Source organism: Anoplolepis gracilipes, chromosome 15, assembly GCF_047496725.1.
Source record: "Anoplolepis gracilipes chromosome 15, ASM4749672v1, whole genome shotgun sequence".
Lineage (NCBI taxonomy): Eukaryota > Metazoa > Arthropoda > Insecta > Hymenoptera > Formicidae > Anoplolepis > Anoplolepis gracilipes.
Genome location: NC_132984.1, coordinates 7,771,185 through 7,794,833, shown reverse-complemented (window position 1 = coordinate 7,794,833; position 23,649 = coordinate 7,771,185). Strand labels below are relative to the sequence as shown.

The following is a 23,649-nucleotide window of genomic DNA, read 5'->3' as shown; positions in this document are numbered from 1 at the left end:
TTACTCGTTCGGTTCTAATTAGCGACTGCCCGTCGCTTCATCGCGGCGGGTGCTGAGCTTCCCTCCGAACTGCATGGTTTTTCGGAGGGGGTCCCTTAGCAACATGACCAAATATGGTTATGTTGCTGAATTCGCGTTTTAGTGCAGGCGAGGAAGTTCAGAGTCGAATTTCCTCGCTTGTACTTTTAGCAATTCGGCGACACCTTTCCGGTGCGTTTCTGAGAGCGCTTTCCGGTTTCGCGTTCGCGCTCGGTCTCGGGCGCGCGTGGCTCGCTGCGTCAGCGGCTCGCGCGATTATCGCTTCGCTCGCGATGCATTCCTGCATCTATATGATTATATATATATATATATATATATATATATATATATATATATATATATTTATTAAATCTGTAGCCTTTTCTGGGGCTATAACAAAGTTACAAAATTTAATTTATTCTTGGTATTATTTTTCTTTGTTCTCTTGCAGTGCGATTAATAGAATTAGAGATTAAAATGTTTTATAAACTAACATGGTTTGTAATTCATATATCAAAATTTTATTTTAATGCAGTATCGATTAAAAAATATAAATAAATTGACCGATTGATCCAAGTTTTCATTTTATAGATGTATAAAAGTCTATTAATTAAAAATTTCAAATTTCTAAGATAAGAAAAGAAAAAGAAAAAATGTGTGTTAATTATCAGAAATGTTATATTTTTAAGTACGTTAAATAAAAGAAAAAAATGTAATTTTATATTAAACTGATGTATATAAATTATACATATATCATTCAATACGTGACAGTATTTTATTATTTATTTATTATCATATTTTTATATTGTTATGAGTAAATATTATTTTAATAATTATTTTCGTAAATTTCAATTTTTGTGCGTTTTACAAAAAAGAAATTTGTTTAAAAATTTAGGACAATATTTTTAAAATTATGATACATAATTTAATAAACAGCAAAATACAGTAAATATTTATGGAAATGAGTTTTTAATTAAAAATAAAAGCCTAAAAAAATATGCTCTAAATAATGTGCTGAATCGATTTTAAAATTTAATACTGTCTTCTTTTATTTAAAGTTAAGAGAGAATTGAATACTTACCTAATACACTTTTTTATGCCGACATCAGAAAGGACAATTGAAAACGCTTCTCAGTCATCAAATGGGATTGATGACATTAAAGCTCGACTATTTGTATTATCAAATTTCCATTCGTTAAACGTAAAATATTCCAGAGCACGATTAGCCACATATATCTTCTTCTGCAATCCCAAGAGCCTATTACATATAACATGTTTATATAAGATAATATGCATATTCAATGGCATAACTTTAGTTATTATAAGTCCAGAGAAAATTGAATCCAAAACCACCACAATAAAAAAAGTATTTGAAAAAATGTGCAATTTTAAAATTGCGTTACAAACTAATATTTTAAAATACTGACGTAAAAAAAATATATGAAAATTAATATTCTGAGTTGATAAAAAAATAAATAATTAGATATATGTTTTGTATTACATTAAATGTTTTGCTTATCCTTGATTACCTTTATACTTCAAGAAATCTACCTGTAAGTATAATATCTTGTACTTATGTGTTTATGTGAATTGTATATATATACAATATATATATGTAGGATTAAAAACGCTTTATTTAACATACTGCATTTCTCAGAGTACTGTTATTAGAAGATAAGTTTTATGTGCGCGCGTGCGACGTTGCAGGCGATAGCGGCTAGATCATACGACACAAGTATCTAGCATTGTTTATAACAGAAAAGTATCGGTTCACCGTTGCGTCATTAGCGGCTAGATCATACGGTGCGAATATCTAGCATTGTTTATAACAGATTAAAATATTGAGAGAGCACGATGAATCAGTGCAGTCTCTCAAGGCAGTCTGTATCCAGCCGTCTTTCTGTGCGTACACCATTATATTATACTCTATATCTTCAATAAATCATTTTCTTAGTTAATAACATCTTTCTGTCCTCCATATCCCACATATTTTTGGGGGCTCTCGTCCGGGATAGGGACAGAGATCAGGATCGAGGCTTTAGAGTGCAGTGCCAAAAGAAGTTGAAGAAGTTCAAGACGTTCACGAATCTCAAGACGTAATTTAAAGAAGTTCGTGAAAAGTTCAAGACGTTAAGACGTTAAGACGTTGAGGCGTAAAGTCAAGAAGTTAAAACGTAATAATAATAGTTTTTAACAATGAGTTAAATACTCGATCTCAATCTTCCAAAACTACCTTTGAGCATGGTAATGGTGACACTACTGTAGTTACTCCTTTACAGAAAAAACAAGCCGAAATTGAGGTCGTGATGCAACAATTACAAAATAAGAAAAGACTTGTACGGGAACAATAAACTGCCTTAAGCATACAACAAAAAGAATTTGAATCCTTGAAAGAAAGATTTGAAGCAGAAAAAAATGCTGCTGTTGATATAAATAGTCTCAGTTCAATATTAAGCTCATTACGACAAGAAGTTTTTTCTTTAAAAACTTTACCAAATCAATTAAACAATTTAGAACAAAAGGTATCTGAGATGCTGTCGGAACCAGGCGCTAGCACAGAAAATGACGACCTGCATACGAAACTCACGAATATGACGATGGTTAAGTTGAAACAAGAATTAAAAAGACGAAAGTTGAAAACAACGGGACCGAAAAAATGAACTCATCCTAAGACTGTTACCATTTATGCAACTCGAACTTCAGCATGGTGAAATGGAATATCACGACGATGAGGATGAAAGTGACAACGAAAACGCACAAGGAAGACACACGAATGAGCAAGAAGATGATGGTGAAAGTGATACACATTCGAGTGACGAAGATGAAGCACCACTTGCCGAAAGAAGACAAAATAAAACAAGAAAAGCTCGAGTAAATCAGTTACTGACATTCAGAGATGTTGAAGAATCCTTAGAGACGTTCAACGGAGATGACAAGGTCGACGTGAAAATATGGATTAAAGACTTCGAGGAAATGGCTGAATTGTGCGAATGGTCCGACGCCCAGAAGGTAGCATATGCGAAACGCTTTCTTCGTGGATCAGCGAAGCTGTTCGTAAATTATGAAAAATGCACAAAGACGTGGAAGAAATTACGGTGAGCATTAAAAGAAGAATTTGCCAATGTTGTGGACAGTCATGCAGTGCATCGAGAGTTATTGCGGCGAAAGAAAACAATTGACGAATCATATCAAGCATACATGTATAAAATGCTCGAAATCGCTGCACAAGCTAATATTAATACGCCATCGGTAATTCGATATATTATTGAAGGTATTCAAGACGAGTTAATCACGACGCAGTTAATAAAACAATATTATATGGAGCAAAAACAATACGTGAATTAAAAGAAAAGTTCGTGCAATACGAAGCGATAAAAGGGGAAGGCAAATCAAAGACGAAGCAGTCGAAGTGGGAGGAAAAGAAAAAAATGACACAAGAAGACACAAGTTCGACAGAGACAAGAAGATGTTTCAACTGCGGTAGCAGAGATCATTTGAGTAAAGTGTGTCCGACGAAAGACAAAGGTACCAAGTGCTTTAAATGCAATCAATATGGACATATCGCGAAATCATGTAGAGAGACAGTAAGTGCGCAGAAAGAAGCCGCATGTGCAAATGCTAAAAATCCGCAACAGAAGCAGATAAAGCAGGTAAAAGTTGCGAATCAATGCTTTATTAGTATAATATTAGTAAGATACGGGTAGTGATCTGAGCTTGATGAATCGAGAATGTTATGAAAAAATAGGTCGTCCGAATTTAAATAATAAGATAAACTTTGACGGTTTAGGCTCGTTAAACAATAGCACGTACGGTTCATTTGAAATAAATGTTATTATTGACGGCGAAACATATAAGATCATATTTCATGTTGTTGACGATAAAATAATGAAGCATGCAATTTTGATTGGTGCTGACTTTTTGAATCAGGTAGAATTACATGCAGTAGGAGGTCAGGTAACTATCCGAAAAATTCCTGAAAAATCAATTTATGCGAATAATTCAGAATTACCTGAGGTGTTAAAAGTTGATATAATAGAAGACGCGAATCCATTTTATTTTTCATATGTTTCCGATAAAAGCACACGACAAGAACTAGAAGTCATTACAAAAAATTATGAGTCCAAGAAAACGCGTGAAGTCAATGTTAAAATGACATTAATTTTGAAAGATGATATTCCAGTTTATCAAAGATCACGTAGATTATCTCAGTCGGAAAAGCAAGAAGTTGATAACCAATTAAAAACATGGATAGATGATGGTATCATAAGACCTTCTAATTCTGAGTACGCAAGTCCTGTCGTGTTAGTCAAAAAGAGAAATGGTGATACAAGAATTTGTGTTGACTTCCAAAAATTGAATAAGAAAATTATAAAAGACCATTACCCTTTACCATTGATTGAGGATTAATTAGATCGTTTACAAGGCGCGAAAATTTTCAGTACACTCGATCTAAAAAACGAATTCTTTCACGTTGAAGTAGCTGAAGAAAGTAGGAAGTACACTTCTTTTATTGTTCTCACAGGTAGGACACCGTTTCAATTAATGTTCGGTACTCACATGCGTTTAAAAGAAGATTCACAAATTCGCGAAATGATTGAAAAAGAATGGACGCAAATGTTTGAAGAAGAACGCGATGATATCAGACAAGAAACTAAAGAAAAAATTGCTGCGATTCAAAAAGAAAATTTAAGAGATTTTAACAAAAAGCGGAAAACCGTGTCAAAATACACGGATGGAGATCTCGTTGCGATTAAACGAACTCAATTTGGACCAGGGCTTAAATTTCGTAGTAAATATTTAGGTCCGTATCGTGTAAGTAAAATAAAGCGTAATAATTGTTATGCTGTTGTAAAAATAGGCGAACATGAAGGTCCATAAGAAACATCTACATCAGCCGATTATATGAAGCCTTGGTTGCAGTTCGATGATACAGAAGAAATGGAAAGCGAAGATGAAGAGGAAATCGATAAAAATCATGATTAATGACGCAAACATTCGGGGGCGAATGTCTTGCAGGATGGCCGAAATGTAGGATTAAAAACGCATTATTTAATATACTGCATTCCTCAGAGCACTGTTATTAGAAGATAAGTTTTATGTGCGCGTGTGCGACGTTGCAGGCGATAGCGGCTAGATCATACGACACAAGTATCTAGCATTATTTATAACAGAAAAGTATCGGTTCACCGTTGCGTCATTAGCGGCTAAATCATACGGTGCGAGTATCTAGCATTGTTTATAACAGATTAAGATATTGGGAGAGCACGATAAATCAGTGCAGTCTCTCAGGGCAGTTTGTATTCAATCGTCATTCTGTGCGTACACCATTATATTATATTCTATATCCTCAATAAATCCTTTTCTTATTTTATAACATCTTTCTGTCCCCCATATCCCACATATATGAAACAAAAAATGAAATAAAAAATTGAATAAAACAGTATACAAAATAATAAAAAATCAAAACATTTTGTTCTTATTTGAATATTTTCTGTACATTCTTTAAATATTCCGGAATGTTTTAGAATATTCTTGGAATGTTTATTTTAAATTTTGGGAACATTTTATAAATATTTCAAGAATATGTAGCGTTTACTGGGCCTTTATTTTTCTAACTTCTGTTAATGGATTTGTACATACCACTTGATATATCTGAGTAACTCATATGTATATGTATATGTCTATGTGTGTGCGTGTGTATGTATTTGCACGTGATCGCAACTATATACGTGTTATAATTAGACTTTTAAGTATTTATATAATTTTTACATAAATTTCATTATTAAAATTAATAATGAAGCATACTTAATATATTTTAATTAAATATATTTTGAATTACAAATATATTTTAAATTATTTTTTTAAATATTATATATCACGTGAAACACTTTCTTAAATCTTTTCTAGTTTTAATTTCTTCTAGTAAGAATTTATTTTTTATTCTTTGCATTACTTATTATTAACATATTTTATTATTTGTACTACTATATTATTACTATTTTATAATGTAATATATAAATGTTGTATTGTGTAGCTTTTGCTTATTTTTCTTTTTATTATAATATATTATAATTATGTATTTTATGTATATGTTTGTGTTTAAGTATATATGTACAATATACTTGTAATTATTTTTGTATTGTCTTTTTTTCTTAACAAAAGCTTAATTCGTAAATAAACTAAATTACAGATTACTGTAGTAGTATTAACTATATTGTATTAACCATATGAGATAAGTATAAGAAAGATTAGATTATTAATAAAATAATGTTAATAACATCAGAAAAAAACAAAATGAGCAAGGCGCAGAATGCAAATAAAACTCAAGATTTTTCAAAAAATCCTGAAACAGATTTCGGTCTATTTTTGGGCCATCTTCAATATAATTTTAATGCAAGCAATATAATTAAACAAAGTTTTTAACAATACTGAGATACTTATACAATTTGCATAACTAACACTGGGTACTTGAGAGCTTTATTTAATTACATTGCCTTTCTTCTGATGTTATTAGTGTTGAGATATATATATCTTATTTGTCTCTGTTTATATGTATGTACTTTCTAGATGTTCGTTAGTCTGTGATACAGCTAGCGTGTAGTATGTCACAAAACACTACAGGATGATGTCTCTCTAATAGATGAGCAAATACTTAAAACTAGAACCTTATAAATTATTATTATTGAAATTGTAATGTGTACTTACGTCATTTAATATAATTTTAACTGCTTCCTCTGTACGTCCAGATATAACTACAAGCCTAGATAAATTACCGTCTACTTCGTTATTGACTTTAATTTTCGTATTTGATTTCAGTAATACGTGACAATTAGCGCCGCCAAATCCAAAGGAATTAACACCGATATAATCACCTTTCAATTCTGTCTTCTCAGTGACTATTTTTACTCTTCCTTCAATAATAGCAGTCATATTTTTTCGTGGACGTTTAAAATGTATAGTAGGCGCAATTATACCAGTTTCCATCGCTATTATAACCTTTATGAAATAAATACAGTTTTGTATAGTGATAATAATATCTTGCAAGTTCTATAATTATAATAAATAATAAAAAAATGCTTTCATAAGCTTACATGTAGCATTAGATCATATAATTATTTTAATTTTATCGTATCCTGTGGTAAACTTACTTTTGCAATTTGACAATGACCGCTAACGGTTTCAGAATGTCCAATATTCGACTTCACTGAACCCAATAACAGAGGAGAATCTCTTTTAGCGCACAAAACTTCATCGATGGCTTGAAGTTCCACAGGATCTCCAGCTACAGTACCAGTTGCATGAGCCTCCATGTAAGATAGCTCAAGAGGCGAAATATCACATTCTTCGTAAAATTCTTCCAGTAACATTTTTTGCTTGTCAAATGATGGAAAGGTAATTCCTTCTTCTTTATAGCCATCACAGTTGGTTTTACCATAGACAAAAGTCGCATAGATTCTTCTTGCATCTTTTGCTTTTTGTAGGTATACTACTACAGCTGATTCACTACGCATGTAACCAGAACCTTCTTGATCGTAAGGTTTACAGTATCCATCAGCAGATAGAACTCCTAAAACATTATTAGTAGTTTATTTGTTTCAATCAATATAATTTTGTTACCGATTTTTTTATTAATTTACTAAGTATTATTATAAGAAACTTTAATAAATACATGTAAAAGAATTAACTACATATTATTTAAAAACAAAACAACTGAATTTAACAAAATGATTTAAAAAATATTATTAGTTACAATAATATAATTAATTAAATATTATTATTTCATAGATATATCAATAAATATGTATATACCATTTGACAATGCAACAACTTTGAACACGATAATATTATTTTTCACATATCTAGACGAAAAAACTGATGAGTAAATAAAGGATGAATGCATAAATTGACACTAGCAACAATAGCCGCTTCGCAAATGCCAGATCGAATTATTCTGTAAGCTTCCACCATAGCGAAATGACTTGAGCTGCATGCAGTATCGATGTTATAGGATGGTCCAGTAATGCCGAGCCAATAAGAAATTCGATTTGCTATCATCTTTATTGCACCCAAGAATGGGTAATCCAGCAATCTGTTACCCATTACAGTTTTTATTTCATTTAACAAAAATATTTTCCTTATATTAATCGCAATCTTTCTATATGTACAATATGTATTTATACTATATATAATAATTATATGTATTTATACACTATTTTAAGATCGCGTGCTTCTTTTATCGATTTTTTTTTTAAATTAAAATAACTAATGTGAATTACGTACATGAGGTTTATCATATAATAAATCTAAATATCCTTCACAAACACCTATTGCTGTGACAAGATTTGTGTTTGTTCCTTGTAATTCTGCAGGATTTACACCCGCATCAATAATTGCTTCATAAGTATGCTCAAGTAACATTCTGCTTCCAGGATCAAGTACATGAGCTTCTTCGGCCGATATGTTAAAAAATTCTACATCAAATTTTTGTAGATTGTTAACTTTTCCTATTCGAGCAGGCATTTCATAAATATCTGTCAGGATTTAAAATAATTGAATAAAAATAATATTATCATATTGTTAAGTTATTGATAATAATTGTATTAAAATATTCTTAAAAAGATATATGACATCTCAATTACTTTGAAATTAAACAGAAGAAACAGTGATAAAAATATTAACAAAAAGTGATTTATGTAAAAATAAATTGCACAAAGTAATAAGTGCTTTAAAGTATTAGTTGTTTTAATGATTTTAACTGTAATTTTTTTCCAATTTAATATTATATTTATAGATGTATCGGTATTAATAATATAAATTCTAAACTACGATTGATGTATATTTTAACACATATAAATATTTTTCTACTGAAAATAAAGATATTTTTAATTTTGAGAGAAAGATATTATTACAATTAGTCCAGCGTTGATGATCGCTTGTACCAAGATTCATTTTATTAAAAAGATTGTCCTGAAATTCTTTTATATTGTCAGAATTAGGAAATCGCCCGGCAATACCAGAGATAACGATTTCTTCTTCAGCATCAACACTGATATATGAGTTGAATCGCTTGTTACTATCCATCTTCTTTAAATTTTAATAATTCTAGAGGGATATATCACAATTCTAGATTTTAAAATTCTATGTATTTAGAATAATAAATAACGTAATTAGTATTATAAATATGACAATATTAAAACTAGAAAAGTTATTTTTAAAATAGCTGAAAATTTATAATGCGCAGAAAAGTGAAAGTAATCATATAATTTTAAGTAAGTACTAAACAAATATTAATTAGTATTAATATAAAATTTCAATAATAGTAGGACAAAATTGATTTATTTGTACAAAATATCATCATTATTAATAAATAATTTTCTTATAGAATGTGTTGACAAATTCAATCAGGTTGAATTAAAATGTTTTAGTAATTAAAGAACATAATTGTGTAAGATTACAATAATAATCAAAACTAATAAGAAAAATGTAATTTATTACCAAAACAAAAAAAATACTATATATTTATATATGTATACAGATATACATATATAGGTATGTACATATAATGAGAAAAATGAAAAAATAAATAGAATTTTTCACGATAATTTAGTATAAAATTGAATCTCTTTTTTTGAATGATCCAATTATATACTATTAAATTATGTACCAACTATTAATATTGCGCATATAATTCAATTACACAACAATGAATTTTAAAATAATCTTTAATTGAAAAACTATAAAAAAGAAGAAAAATCTAGAAGAAAAGCAATAAAAATTTATACTCACCACCAGTTTTACAAGTGCTTGAAAATAAAAGCAGATAATTCTAGCAAAAATAAAATTCTATAAAAACTTAACGATGACTACAACTGATATTAGAGAGAAGACTATGCTATCCTACTGTCTGTTAGGTATATGAATTGTGCAACTAATCAATATATATCATAATAACCCCACCGACTACGCAGAAAAGTAGAATGTATAATTACTTATATAATTATATGTTTAATTATAATCAGCATGATATACGCATCAGCATGGTCAAAGTTTAGTACATACTCAGCTACAAACTAAGAATATACATATAGATAAAAGTAGACATTATAACGGGATTATGATGCTTTTTCGTGCTATTATATTTCGAGAAAATATTTTAAGGAGCAAAATAAATTTCTTATTTAGACTATGACTAAATTATTTATGCAGTAAAAGAATATCAGTAGATATGAGATACATTTCCTTTATTAAGTAATAACAAAATTTATAAGAGTAAAATATTTTTTCTCAAGATCAGCGGTTTTTCTTAAGGCAAATGTTAAACTACTTATCGTATCGATTAATTAAACCAGGGTTCAAAAATTACACGGGTTACTTGTAATAGAAAAAATAACTTTGTTACATTTTTCAAATAACGAATTTAACGATTAAATATTTTTATCTTTACTTTTTTCAACATACTTGATTTAGTTGTTATGCAAAGAAACATATTGATCAAAGGTTAAAATGTGGTATTACATAAAAACTGCTAAAAGCACTTTTTAGAATCTTGTTTCTTTCTACTTGTAAGAAAGGTTAATTATACAGACAATTCGATGATTAGTCAAAAATTTGACGTTATAAAAATTAATGTATCATGTCAGAATTTTAAAATTATATACAGCCAAAGATGTAAAAAAGGCAAATTTGATCATATTTATAAATCTAGTATAAAAAAATTTACAATAAGAAAACTTTCTCATTTTTATTTACATTCACAGTATTTAAAAGAGGTTTTTTTATTTTTTTAAGTTTTTTTCTAATTAAAAATTAATTATTATTATCAAAATTATTACACATTTTATTAATTTTAGTTATCAATATTATATCACAATCAATATTATACATTTCATTAATAGCTATATAACAACTATCAATATTATATCGCTTATGTTACATTTTAGTATAAAATAATGTCTAAAATATAATGTTTCATCATTTAACTTAATCTTGGATTAAAAAAGAAATTATAATGACTTTCAGTAACGATAATGATAACGAGTTACTTCTAAAAATTGAGTTATGAATTACTTTTCAGAAACAATAACGGGGTAATGAATTACTTTAGTAGTAATGGGGCAGGTATGGCCCGTCAAAACAAATCCCCACCACCGCGCCCTCGGGCACCGCGGGGGGTGTCTGATGTTTTCCCCCACCACCACCGGAACTGACAGAAAAAAAGTGGTGGTTAGAGGGGGAAGGGTTCGCGCTCAGGTAAGAAAAATTTATTTTTGGAAAAATTTTCTGGTTTTCTCGGGGCTTGAACCTGGGTCCTTCGTATTGCTGATCCTGGTCCTGGTGTGCTGAGCTAAATAAAAACTTACTAGAGTAAAGGTTAGATAAGGCATTTATGTTACGTAGTGGGGCAGGTATGGCTCTTGGGCCGATATCGGTTACGGTGCTGGTGAAGGGAGGAAAAAGCGCTTTGACGTTCTGCAAGCGGGGCAGGTATGGCTCTTGGGGCGATATCGGTTACGGAGACGGTTGTGAGACGGAAAAGCGCGTTCTGCACGTGGGGTAGGTATGGCCCGTCAAAACAAATGACGTCACATGGGTAGTTGATCATGTATAACGTCATGCCTGTGAAAATGAAAAAAAAGATAATAACACAGGAACGTGCAGGTTCTGTCAAACGCGATGGTATGACGCAACGAAAGAAATAGTATTATCGGTGTCTTATATTACGATGAGCGCCTATTGTTGAAAGAGGTTGCGGAACATCCTCTTTCAACAATAAAAGTAACGGAACTACTTATATGTAAAATGGGAAAGAGGAGTGGGTGAAAGAAATCGACAATAGATTTAAATGTACAAATATGTAACGTTTATATTTAAAATTTTTTACAAAATCAAAATTATTCAAGAAGTTTTTACAAAATGAATAATTGAAGAAAATATTCCTGGGATAATGATTATAATTTTCGTTTTGTTACTATCATATGTACAATTTGATTGAGGTAAAGTGAGATTATTTCTAAAAATGTTATTTCAAAGTATATATCGAGAAATGATAAATCTTTTAGCTGAATGCGAACGTTACGTTCTATTTCCTTGCTATTACTATTGATCAGAAGTTTTATAATACTGCTATTAATGTTACTATTGATAGGAAGATTTATCTCTATTTCGTTCATTAGATATCGCGCACATTCGTTGACACTGTTGGAAATTAAATTTAGTTGATTCAAACGAGCGTTTACACATCCAACTATATTTTCCAGTCCCAGAAAGGTTGCTCTCTGCATTACTATCGCAACGCTGTAAGTTTTCCGTTTCTTCGGTGTAGGTCCGTTTGCGTTCGTATCCTCGATGTTTTCGGAAGGAAGATCTTCTTGCACGTTTTCGCGATACGCTACTAGCACAGCTCTAGCACTATATGCGGTAGTAAAATTTATAATTATTTTGTTGATGATAATCATACTCTGTTTAATTTTATCACCGTTTAAGTACAAAGACATTTGTTCCATGTTTTCTTGAAATTTCTGCCACGATTCCATATCGGAGCAAATTCCTTCAGCGCTATGAGATGATAATTTAACAATCGGTAGAAAATCCAGTTCCTCTCCATCCGATGCCATAAGGCCCACATGAATTTTCTTCGTATAGGATGAATTCAGGCCATATGTTGTAGATAACAACATACGTTGCAGTTCGATTTTTCCCACGAAATTGCATTCTGACTTAGAAGCGCTGACTGAATACAAGGATTTCTTGAAATTTGAAATTTCCTTACGATTGTCCATGATAGCTGCTTCTACGTAGAAAATCGAAGTTCGAATAATCACGCACAGAATACAAACGAAAACAACAAACTTTTACAGTTGAACTTGCTAGTTCGGATGGTAGGAAACGACTGAACTTAATTTTCCCAAATACTTAAATTAGAAAGATGAAATAGAAATGTGATGGGGAAAATGCGCGCTCAGAATAATAAAAAATTATATGTGTATGGAATTTTAAATCAATTTAAAAAATAGATTATAAAAATGTACGTTACTCTCCATAGCTTGCCTGTGTCGCGTCTAAAGTTTAGAGAATAATATTTTTATAACGTAGTTTTACAAAAATTGTAAAAAATATAATAAAAGAAAATTGTTCATATATATATATATATATATATATATATATATATATATATATATAAAATTGTATTCAATATAAATTTAGAAAAAGAATTTTTAAAGAGTGCCAAGAAAAAAAAACAAAACCTTGCGTCACATATAAAAAGTTATAAAAAAAAAAAAAAAGATATTTATTTATTGCTTGTTGGTTTTTCCAAAAATTTTTCACGACATATTTCTTATAGCTAGCCGCCGGGAAAATAAAGAAAATAATAAAGATTACTTAGCGTAACAAAATAAAAGGAATAAGTGTTTATTGCTTGTTGGTTTTTTCCGAAATTTTTTTCACGACATATTTCTTATAACGTGCCGCCGAGAAAATAAAGAAAATAATAAAGATTACTTCGCGTAACAAAAAAAAAGGAATAAGTGTTTATTGCTGTTGGTTTTTCCGAAATTTTTTTCACGACATATTTCTTATAACATGCCGCCGAGAAAATAAAGAAAATAATAAAGATTACTTTGCGTAACAAAAAAAAAAAAAAAAAAAAAAGGAATAAGCGTTTATTGCTTGTTGGTTTTTCTGAAATTTTTTTCACGATATATTTCTTATAAATAGTCGGCGAGAAAATAAAGAAAATAATAAAGATTACCAAAATTTTTTCACGACATATTTCTTATAACGAGCCGCCACGGAAATAAAAAAAATAATAAAGATTACTTCACGTAACAAAAAAGGAATATTCGTTTATTATCGTACGTAACAAAAATAGAAATGTAAACGTGAGAAATAGATTATTTTCAAAACTTTCTTTGAACTTACCGTTAATCCATCATAAAAGAAGAAAATATAATAATAAAACATTCTTTCGAAAGTTTTGCATTGTATTGTCCTATCGCATTTTGTTTAACAATCCGACCAATGCAAAATCAAAGAATTTTCCCCTCTTCCTAAAGAGGCGTTTTCTTTAAAATGTATAAATATGGTTCTCCGTATTGGAAAAAGTACATTTTAAGTTCCGAATTTGAATTTTATCCATCACGCGAGTTACAGTGCAAATAATTAATTATCATGTCGAATCTTAAAAACGTTGTAGAAATTTGCCTTTCACTGACACAGAGTTTATGCGGCTAGAAATTTGACAAACTGTTATCGGGATTAACAAGCGACTACGAAAAAAATTATAGCGTCTTCGGAAAGTTCGCTGGCGAGTGTCCTAGCGTGGTGTTTGCGGTATTATTCCGCCTAGGGCATTTTTGCAATTTTCGCGAACTTTTAAATATCGCCGGAGAAGTTATCGAATCGCAGATCTGTTTTGGTGAGGAAGAGAGCGATGCTGGTGGGCACATAGAATTTCTTCGGCTGCATTTTCATCGATTTCTCCAGAATTCGAATGGTAAGTTTTTATTTTTATTTTTATCGGGTTTAAAATTATAAAATATGTTATTTAAATCAAACAATTTTTAGACTCAACGCGCCCGATCGTGATCGCGACAGTCGAAGGAAATCGTCTCCCTTGAATAAACGAAGATCGAACCGGAAGATTAAGTTTACGCAGAAGACGACAAGCAGACACGTCGCCAGAGGCGGGACCTTCACGTAAGTTTTAACACATATTTTATAGCGATGATAAAAAACAAAATATTATTTTTCAAATTTTAAAATACCGTACATTTCAGGACGGGCTCGCATAGTGTTAACTCCAGAACCTCCTGTTATCGATTTAACGGAGGGGGAAGAGAATGACACAGAGAAACCGCTTTCTGGAGAAGTTAGCTCGATTGACAAAGTGGTCATATTCTCCCAGTTTGCAAGTAAGTAAAAAATATTACATCGAATAAAAAAAAATAGCGCGAAAGATTTTTTTAAACAAGAGAAATAATACAATATTTTTTAGATTACATCGCAGCAAACGAAGAAGTACGGAATGAAGACCTGAGGGAAGGAAATGAAGAGTCAGAAATAGAATCGGGCGAAATGACTGAGGAAGAAGAAGAAGAAGAAATGAAAGAAGAGGAAGAAGAAATGAGAGAAGAGGAAGAAGAAGCAAAATACGAGGAGGAGAAAGAAGAAGAAAATGATATAAATGACGTGTCGATGATAGAAGAAGGTAATAACTTAACACATTCTTTAGTTCTTCTCTTACGTTTAAATTTTATTTTAATTGAAAAAATTTTACTAGGATACTTTTACTCAACAACTATCGTCTCCGACATTTCATACACGCCGGTGTACGATCCCTAAAGATATACCGACGTAACAGAAGGTTGAAAGGAGAATATTAAAACGAGTAAGTTAGTTTAACATAAATAATAACATAACAATTTTACATTATTAACAAAATTTAAACGTAAGAGAGAAATATTTTACGAAATATTTCATCAAAATAATTTAATTATTCTTATTTTTCACAGTACAGATCGAGGGTGGAAGAAGCGGCGGAATACAACGTCAACAACATCAACATCAACAAGTACGCGCAGGAGAAGAAGAAAATCAGTCGCATGCAGATGAGGAAACACTTGACGCTGTGGAAAACGAGCTCGATAGAAGAGAAGAGGAGGGTGTATATACTGGCGATCAGGTAGAAAATAATTTTAGAAATATTGTATTATTATCGGAAAACGTGCGCCAATTTAGAAATTTCGGTATAGAGGGACGCGAAATTAGTTTTCGTATCCGACCTGTACCCGAGGAGGCTAATGAATATAACTGGCTAGAGAACGCGTTTCGGGAACTTCACACGTACGTAACGCGTTCGTGCGTACCAGGTGATTACGTCGGGATGACTTTTGATACCAGAAATTTTACGCGTGGACCCACAGGTATATCGTTCCGACCATTTCGCGACTTGACTTACGAGAATATTTGGAATCTTGTAAGTTCGTTAGCGCAAAGTTGCGACGGTCATGATATAGCTCTAGCGTTTAATATCCGCGTTTCTAAAGTTACTCCTCCTCAGGGTCACGACGTCACACACTTACACGGGATATTATTGTTAAGCGTTCGATTTTAACGATTCCAATTCGGACAATTTATGTTTCCCTCGTGCGCTTGTATCCGCTCAAATTTTTAACGAGCGTGGAAATTTGCGCACGGGAGAGTTACATGAAAAATGGAACGCAGTGAGACGACAAAACTCTGTGTTACAACACGACTTAGCGTTGCAACTTACGAGGAATGCAGGTGTCACGATTCCTGAGGAAGGAAGCGGAATTCCCGAAATCGAACGCTTTCAACAATATCTCGCCGGGGATAATATTGCTGTAGTGATATATAATATCGTTACTTTTGATCGGAGCGGTAAACCGTTGTACAACGGGGTTGAATTCTTAGCCTCTCTCTACAGCGAGAGACAAGAACGTGCTTAAATATATTATTTCATCCGGACATAAAGCATTTCGACATAATTTTAAATTTAAGGGCCGCCGCGGGTGGGCGAGGATACTGCGTTCCGTGTAATTTAAGTTATCGCTCCGATAAGGGGAAGCATCGATGCTCTAACAAATGTCCGCGATGTAACGCGATGCCGCCGTGCGAGCAAACAGATACGCCACATATTAGGTGCGATAATTGTGGACGGGGATTTTTTAATCGTGAGTGCTTGGAGCGTCACCGCGCGCGGAAATCATACGATGAAAAATCGCAAAAAAGCGTTTGCGAAATTGTACGATTTTGTAACGATTGCGGCCGGTTAATTCAAAGAAATAAACAACACGAATGCGACATGGCTTATTGTACCGTGTGTCATTCTTTACAATCACTGAACCACCTTTGTTATATGTTACCTATTCGGCGCAGCGATAATTCCAATTCTTATTGTGAGGAATTTATCGAAGAGAATGGGGAGCAACAACAACGGAGGAACGGCGGCGAAAATAATTGTATACCCGCACGTAAAAAAAGCCGCGTAACATTCGTGTTTTACGACTTTGAGACGAGACAAGACGAAACGCTTCAAGGTACCACGAATGTAAAAGTTTACGTGCCTACGCTCTGCGTCGCTCATCAAATTTGTGAGTCATACGCGGAAATAAATGAAATCTCGGTGCGATGTCGTTGGTGCGGGATTCGGGAATATATATTTCATCGTAATCCCGTACAGGAATTTGTAGATTTTGTAACGCGTCCGACAAAATATTTTAAACAAATAATTTGTATCGCACATAACGCTAAGTCGTTTGATGCTCAATTTATTTTACATCATATCGTGGAAAACCGTATCTCGTTAGAGCCGCAAGTAATTTTAAATGGAACGAAAATAGTTGTATTAACGGTGGGACGTACAAAATTTATCGATAGTGTTAATTATATGCCGATGCGTTTATCCAAATTACCCAAGGCTTTTGGTCTGACGGATATTTCGAATAAAGGTATTTTTCCTCACTTATTTAATACTATCGATAATCAATCTTATGTCGGTCCACTGCCTGATGTACAATATTATTCACCTGATTCTATGCAGGTGAAAGAACGCGAAAAATTTTTGGCATGGCACTCGGAGATGACGCGCGCGAACTACGTGTTTGATTTTCAACGCGAAATATTGGATTACTGCCGTAATGACGTAGATATTCTTAGACAAGCGTGCATGGCTTTTAGAAAGATCTTTTTACAGCGCGGGGATGTGTGTCCATTCGAGGAATATACAACTATTGCTTCTACGATATGATATCTATATGAGAGTATTCAGAAAAAACTTTTTGCGCGAAAGAGAGATAGGTGTTATTCCTGCGGGTGGTTACAGACGTGTAAATATTCAGTCGCGCAAAGCTCTACAGTGGTTAGTGTGGAAGGAGCGTGAGCTCGGTCATCGTATTATCTACGCAGGGCGAAGCAGGGAATATCGTTTACCCGATGGCACGCTTGTCGATGGGTACTACGAGTCTGTGGAAAACGGGGTAACGCAATATTACGTGTTACAATTTCACGGATGTTTCTGGCATGGTTGTCCGAGATGTTTTCGAGTCAATCGCGATAAACCGCTTTCGTCAGATCATACAGATACAAACGATTTATGTTATGAGCATACCGTCGCAACGACATTGCGTCTTCGAACACGGGGATACAGGGTCATAGAGAAATGGGAGTGCGACTTTGATCACGATATAAATGAAAATGTTGAGATGCGTGAATATTTGCAACATCATCAAATGTTAGACAACGAACCGCTCGATCCTCGACACTCCTTCTACGGAGGGCGCACGGAAAATATTGTGACGCGCTACGAGATTACGGGAACGGAGAAGATACGTTGATGTATGTTCACTGTACCCGTATGTGTTGAAAACCGGTGCTTTTCCGATCGGGCATCCAACGATATACGTAGGCGAGGAATGCGCGGAATTAATCGGAATATCGCCGGGATATAATTTCGACTCGGTCGAAGGAATCGTACGTTGCAGAGTACTCCCTCCCCGCAATCTCTTTCACCCTGTATTACCCTATCGCGTGCAGGGTAAATTATTATTCGCATTGTGTCGTGCTTGTTGCGAAACATTTTCTCAATCCGTGTGCGCTCATGAACCTTCCGAACGCGAATTCGAAGGTACATGGATATCGTGCGAATTAAAGAAAGCTATTGAGAAAGGTTATTTTGTGATTTTTTAGAGGTTAGTGAGATTTGGCAGTATAATGTCACTCGTTATAATCACACCACGCGCCAGGGAGGTCTATTCGCCGGATATATAAACACATTTTTACAATTAAAGCAGGAGACTAATGGTTGGCCGAGCGAATGTACAGATGACGATGCTAAAGAGCGATATCTTCGTGAGTACGAGGAAACAGAAGGTATTGCTCTTGAGAAAAATAACATCGTACACAACCCCGGTTTACGTTTGGTCGCGAAACTAGTGTTAAATTCTTTTTGGGGAAAATTTGGTCAACGCGAAAACTTGCCACATACTGACATCGTTAAAACGCAGCAGAAATTAATGAGCCTACTCACTAGCCCGCAACACGAAATAACCGATATATTGCCCGTAAACGACGAGGTAATATATGTTTCGTCACAAATGCGACAAGAAGCAATCGTACCTTCGCCCCTTACTAATGTAGTAATAGCAGCTTACACGACGGCACAAGCAAGATTAAAATTATACGGATATTTAGAAAAATTAGAAAACCGCGTTTTATATTATGATACCGATTCATGTATATACGTGAGTACCGGCGATCCTCAGGAATACGAACCGCGTACGGGTAATTTTTTAGGCGATATGACGGATGAACTCGCAAACTACGGCGAGGGTAGCTACATAGAGTCGTTCGTATCCGGTGGACCGAAATTTTACGCGTGTGGTTCGTACACCCGATGGACTCACTCGCGAAGTTTGTAAAGTAAAGGGTATAACTCTGAATTTTGAAAACTCGCGCTTAGTTAATTTTATTAGCATTAGAGAATTATTATTACAAAGAGAAAGAGAGGAACAGGCAGAGGAACAAGTAGAAGAAACAACCCCTGTCAATCAAGGGTGAATCAAGGATAAATCTTCGGTTTAAAGCCATTCGGCGCACAGTGTTTCATGATATAATTACGCGTGATGAAACAAAAAGATGTGCGCCTGTGCTATTAAAACGAAGATTTATAAAAACAAAACGATATTCTCTACCGTACGGGTATTTATCAGAAACTTGATAGATATTAGCATACTTTCCTGTTCACTCCTCTAACTTTGCGTGTAAAAATATAGAATTGCGCACGTTTTCCGCCCACCCTGCGTAAAATATAAATATTGTCAAAATGTAAAGTTTTGTAAAATAAAATTTTAGTTTTAAATATAGCTGTAATTTTTTTTATAATAAAATGTAAATCTTAGTTTAGTTGGAAAATGTAAATATAGCTAATAAGAAAAATGCTATGTAAATGCATATATAAAAATAAAAAATTTATTTTTAATAAAAATATTGCTCCTATTTCCTCCCACTTTTTATATTTTTTAGTTTTATTAATTTAGTTTTTAAGTGGTATATTTTTTATTTAGTAAAACAATTTTTTTAAAAATAGCGCGTACGCTCAATCCCTTGTTATCGCGAGCATATATATGCTGGTGAGAGCATTTTTACTAAAGTTACAGCTTATCACCGCGCCATTACGCTCAACGAGATATTCGCTAGCACGAGCACGCCACCGCCGCGGGTGGAGGGCCCCGAAGCGCGGATAAGCTTATTCCTCTGCATTCCAACGTTTAACATTAAAAATTTATCGCGCATGCGCATTTTTAACAAGCTTATTATTATTATTTGTAAGGGTGACGATGAACTTATTTCATTTATAAATTTGTGTATAAATGCGCAATCGCTCATTTTGCAAAATGGATGTACGCTGGAAACATCCTTGGACGTCAATCGTCTGCGGACTTACGGGATGCGGAAAAACGATTTTCGTGGAAACTTTCCTTCGAAGTTTATCAATTATGTCCGATGTACGATTCGAGAGAATTTTATTTTATTACGCCGAGTGGCAAGATGCGTATCAGCGCTTACAACACGCTGTGAGTGAAAGAGAAGTAGAAGAGAAAAGCGCGCGAAGAAGCGGATACTTTAGCGGTAATAATACTTTGAGAAACGCGAAAAAAAATATAATTGAATTTCGAGAGGGATTGCCGTGCCCGGAAGAATATTCCAACGATCCGCTTTCTCCGAAATTGGTAATAATCGACGATCTTATGAGAGAATCATCATCGTGCGACGCTATCGTGGATCTGTTTACGAAAGGAAGCCATCATAAGAATCTCAATGTTATTCTTATCTCGCAAAATCTGTTCCATCAGGGGCGTGACATATCTCTCAACGCGAATTATATAGTTGTTTTCAAAAATCCGCGTGATCGTGCCCAAATTCGTCATTTAGCACGTCAAGTATATCCCGAAGACCCAAAGTTTATGGAAGAAGCATACTACGACGCAACCTCGAGACCGCATGGGTATTTATTGCTTGATTTGAAACAATCCACTCCAGACGAATATCGATTTCGGGCGTGTATCTTTTCCGATGATTCGCTGCATTACGTCTACGTACCTCGTAGATCGAGCAATAGAGGAGAGGGTATATAAAAGGAAGGTGATTACATACGCATCTTGCCAGTCGCGTTATTACATCGTAATGGTAAAAGAGAATAAATATCCTTCGTCATCGGCGTCACGGAATTCGTCGGACGGAGCAATAAAAACTGCTAGACGATCAATCGGCGAGCGAAACGCATGTCTTTTGAAAACTTTATGCTATCTGAAAAAAAATCAAAGAGTGTCTTTCTTACGCACTGCAGATAATAAACTAATAAAGTGCATACAAGAGTGCGCTTATAATACGCTCAAAGGAAACGTACCGCTTGGAAGTAACGAAAAAAAGACAATTAGCCAAGCATAAAACCATCCTACGACGCGTCGCGACAAAACGAGGTAATTGGAGAGGCAGAAGAAAGCTACTGGTACAACGGGGAGGATTCTTACCCTATCTTATTGCTCCTTTACTCGAGGTTATATTATCACGGATTATCGGGAAATGAAAAATTATACAATTTTTTATATCAGCTTTTTTTCAGAATAAAAAGTAAAGCATTAACGATTACGATATTTGAATAATGAAAAGAGCTAAAAAAATGGTTTTAATTTCTACGGATAATCTCGAGAGAATGCAGCGCATGCAACATCAACATCATCCGGAAATAGCACCCAGCGCATCATCGTCGGATAATTCGATAAAAAAAAATCTGGGAAATGTTAACGAAAATAATAATACGGTGCAGACGCCTGGAACTACTTTATCGCGACTCGATACTGAGATGTGCCGTATTCTTAATCTCGCGACTCCCCGCGACGAGGGGGAAAGATGGAAAATGTATAAGGAAGTACTTCAACGTTATCTTCACTTTGTTTGAGCTGCGAGAAAACGTTTACGTAACGATAATGGCGAGGTAGATGAAGAGCAGAACGAAGACATGAAAGATTTGTATGATGACGATAACGATGAACTTTTGGAAACGCAAACTTTAATTAGCAGTGACGGTAACATTAGCGGTAGTAATGCTAGTAGCAGTTTCGGAAAAAAACGCGCTCAATCGGTGGAAATGATAAAACAAATAGTCGTCTCCGTGCCGAAATCTTATCGCGACAAAGCACGCGCTCTATTGAAATATTTGGTAGACATCCCGGAGTCTAAGATTAGCTGGGATAGACGCGGAGTTGTGACTATAGACAGTATAGTCGTAACGGGATCGAATATCTCGGATCTCATAAACGATGCGATACGGGAAAGAATAACCGTAAAAGCAACCGGAAGAATTCAGTTTGCTCGATTACTGCATGATATAAACACGCCTTCCAATCTCATAGGTAATCGCGATTTGTTACGAGTTCATCGTATTAAAAATCCGTTACCTCGCGGGAGCTCCACTCCGAAGAAAACTCTGCGCTCAAAATCATACACTCGTAAATTAAACGAGTCTGACGCAGACACGATATTTGTATCCGCCGGCGAAGACAGCGCCGATGAAACATTAACACACGATAACGAAGATTCTCCGTCAAAAGGGAAAAAACGTTTACTCGATTGGATGAGACTCTAATGTCGGAATTCGAAAAACTGTATTACGACCCCTCACACTACGCAGGGTATTCCGCGGTGGACAATTTAACGCGAGCCGTTAAACCGAATTTTAGTTTACAACAATGTTCTCGACTGGCTTAAATCGCAAGACGCGTACACGCTGCATCGACCGGTACGACGAAAATTTCCGCGTTTACATTATAACGTGACAAATATCGACGATTTGTGGGAAGCTGATTTGATTGATCTCCGTAATCTCAAGAGCTATAATGACGGTTATTCCTATTTACTCGTAGTAATCGATGTGCTTAGTAAATTTGTATGGGTTGAACCTTTACGTGACAAAACAGGTATCTGTGTAATACGAGCTTTTGAGCGTATATTCTCGAGAAGCAATGGTCGTCTACCGGTTTGCCTACAGACCGACAAAGGTAAAGAATTTATAGCGCGTCCTGTACAAAAATTCTTAAAAGAAAAAGACATTCGCTTTCGCGTAACTCGCAATCCTGATATTAAAGCAGCTATAGTGGAGCGTTTTAATAGAACACTCAAGGAACGTATGTGGCATTATTTTACGCATAAAAATACACGACGTTACATAAATGTTTTGCAGGATATCGTTCACGCTTATAATCACACGCGTCATTCCAGTATCAAAATGCAACCTGCGGTCGTTACGCGGAAAAATGCCCGCATTGCGCGCGAAAATATAACTCTTCGTTGGAAAAACGAGAAATGCGAAAAACAAAAGGCTAAATATCGCGTTGGCGAACTCGTGCGAATCAGTAGAGCAAAAGTCATCTTCGAGAAAGGATACGAGGCAAAGTGGAGCGAGGAGATATTTCGAATTCATCGGGTTCTTGATTGGCGAAAACCGCGAGTGTACGAACTAAGTGACTTAGCCGGCGAGGTCATAGACGGTATTTTTTACGAGCAAGAATTAGCCCTAGTTGAGAAAAATTTACAGGAGGAAGAATTTATCGT

The 23,649-nt window shown here is 34.1% G+C and overlaps 2 protein-coding genes and 2 pseudogenes across 2 annotated transcripts; all 4 read right to left on the bottom strand.

Moving 5' to 3' along the window:
- Positions 1–1,114: 1,114 nt before the first annotated feature.
- The window catches only part of LOC140674230 (fatty acyl-CoA reductase 1-like), a 39,843-nt pseudogene continuing 17,308 nt past the window's right edge, over positions 1,115–23,649 (bottom strand).
- On the bottom strand, positions 7,198–7,991 carry LOC140673725 (fatty acid synthase-like; annotated as a pseudogene).
- Positions 7,986–9,915, bottom strand: LOC140673722 (fatty acid synthase-like). The gene is made up of 4 exons (XM_072906836.1): positions 9,805–9,915; positions 8,928–9,120; positions 8,299–8,549; positions 7,986–8,107 (listed from the first exon to the last, which is right to left on the bottom strand). Exons 2-4 carry the CDS (start codon positions 9,097–9,099, stop codon positions 8,021–8,023), a joined length of 510 nt encoding a protein of 169 aa, XP_072762937.1. The 5' UTR covers positions 9,100–9,120; positions 9,805–9,915; the 3' UTR covers positions 7,986–8,020.
- On the bottom strand, positions 11,691–12,797 carry LOC140674145 (uncharacterized). Its single transcript, XM_072907528.1, has one exon. The coding sequence runs from the start codon at positions 12,795–12,797 to the stop codon at positions 11,967–11,969; it is 831 nt and encodes a 276-aa protein (XP_072763629.1). The 3' UTR covers positions 11,691–11,966.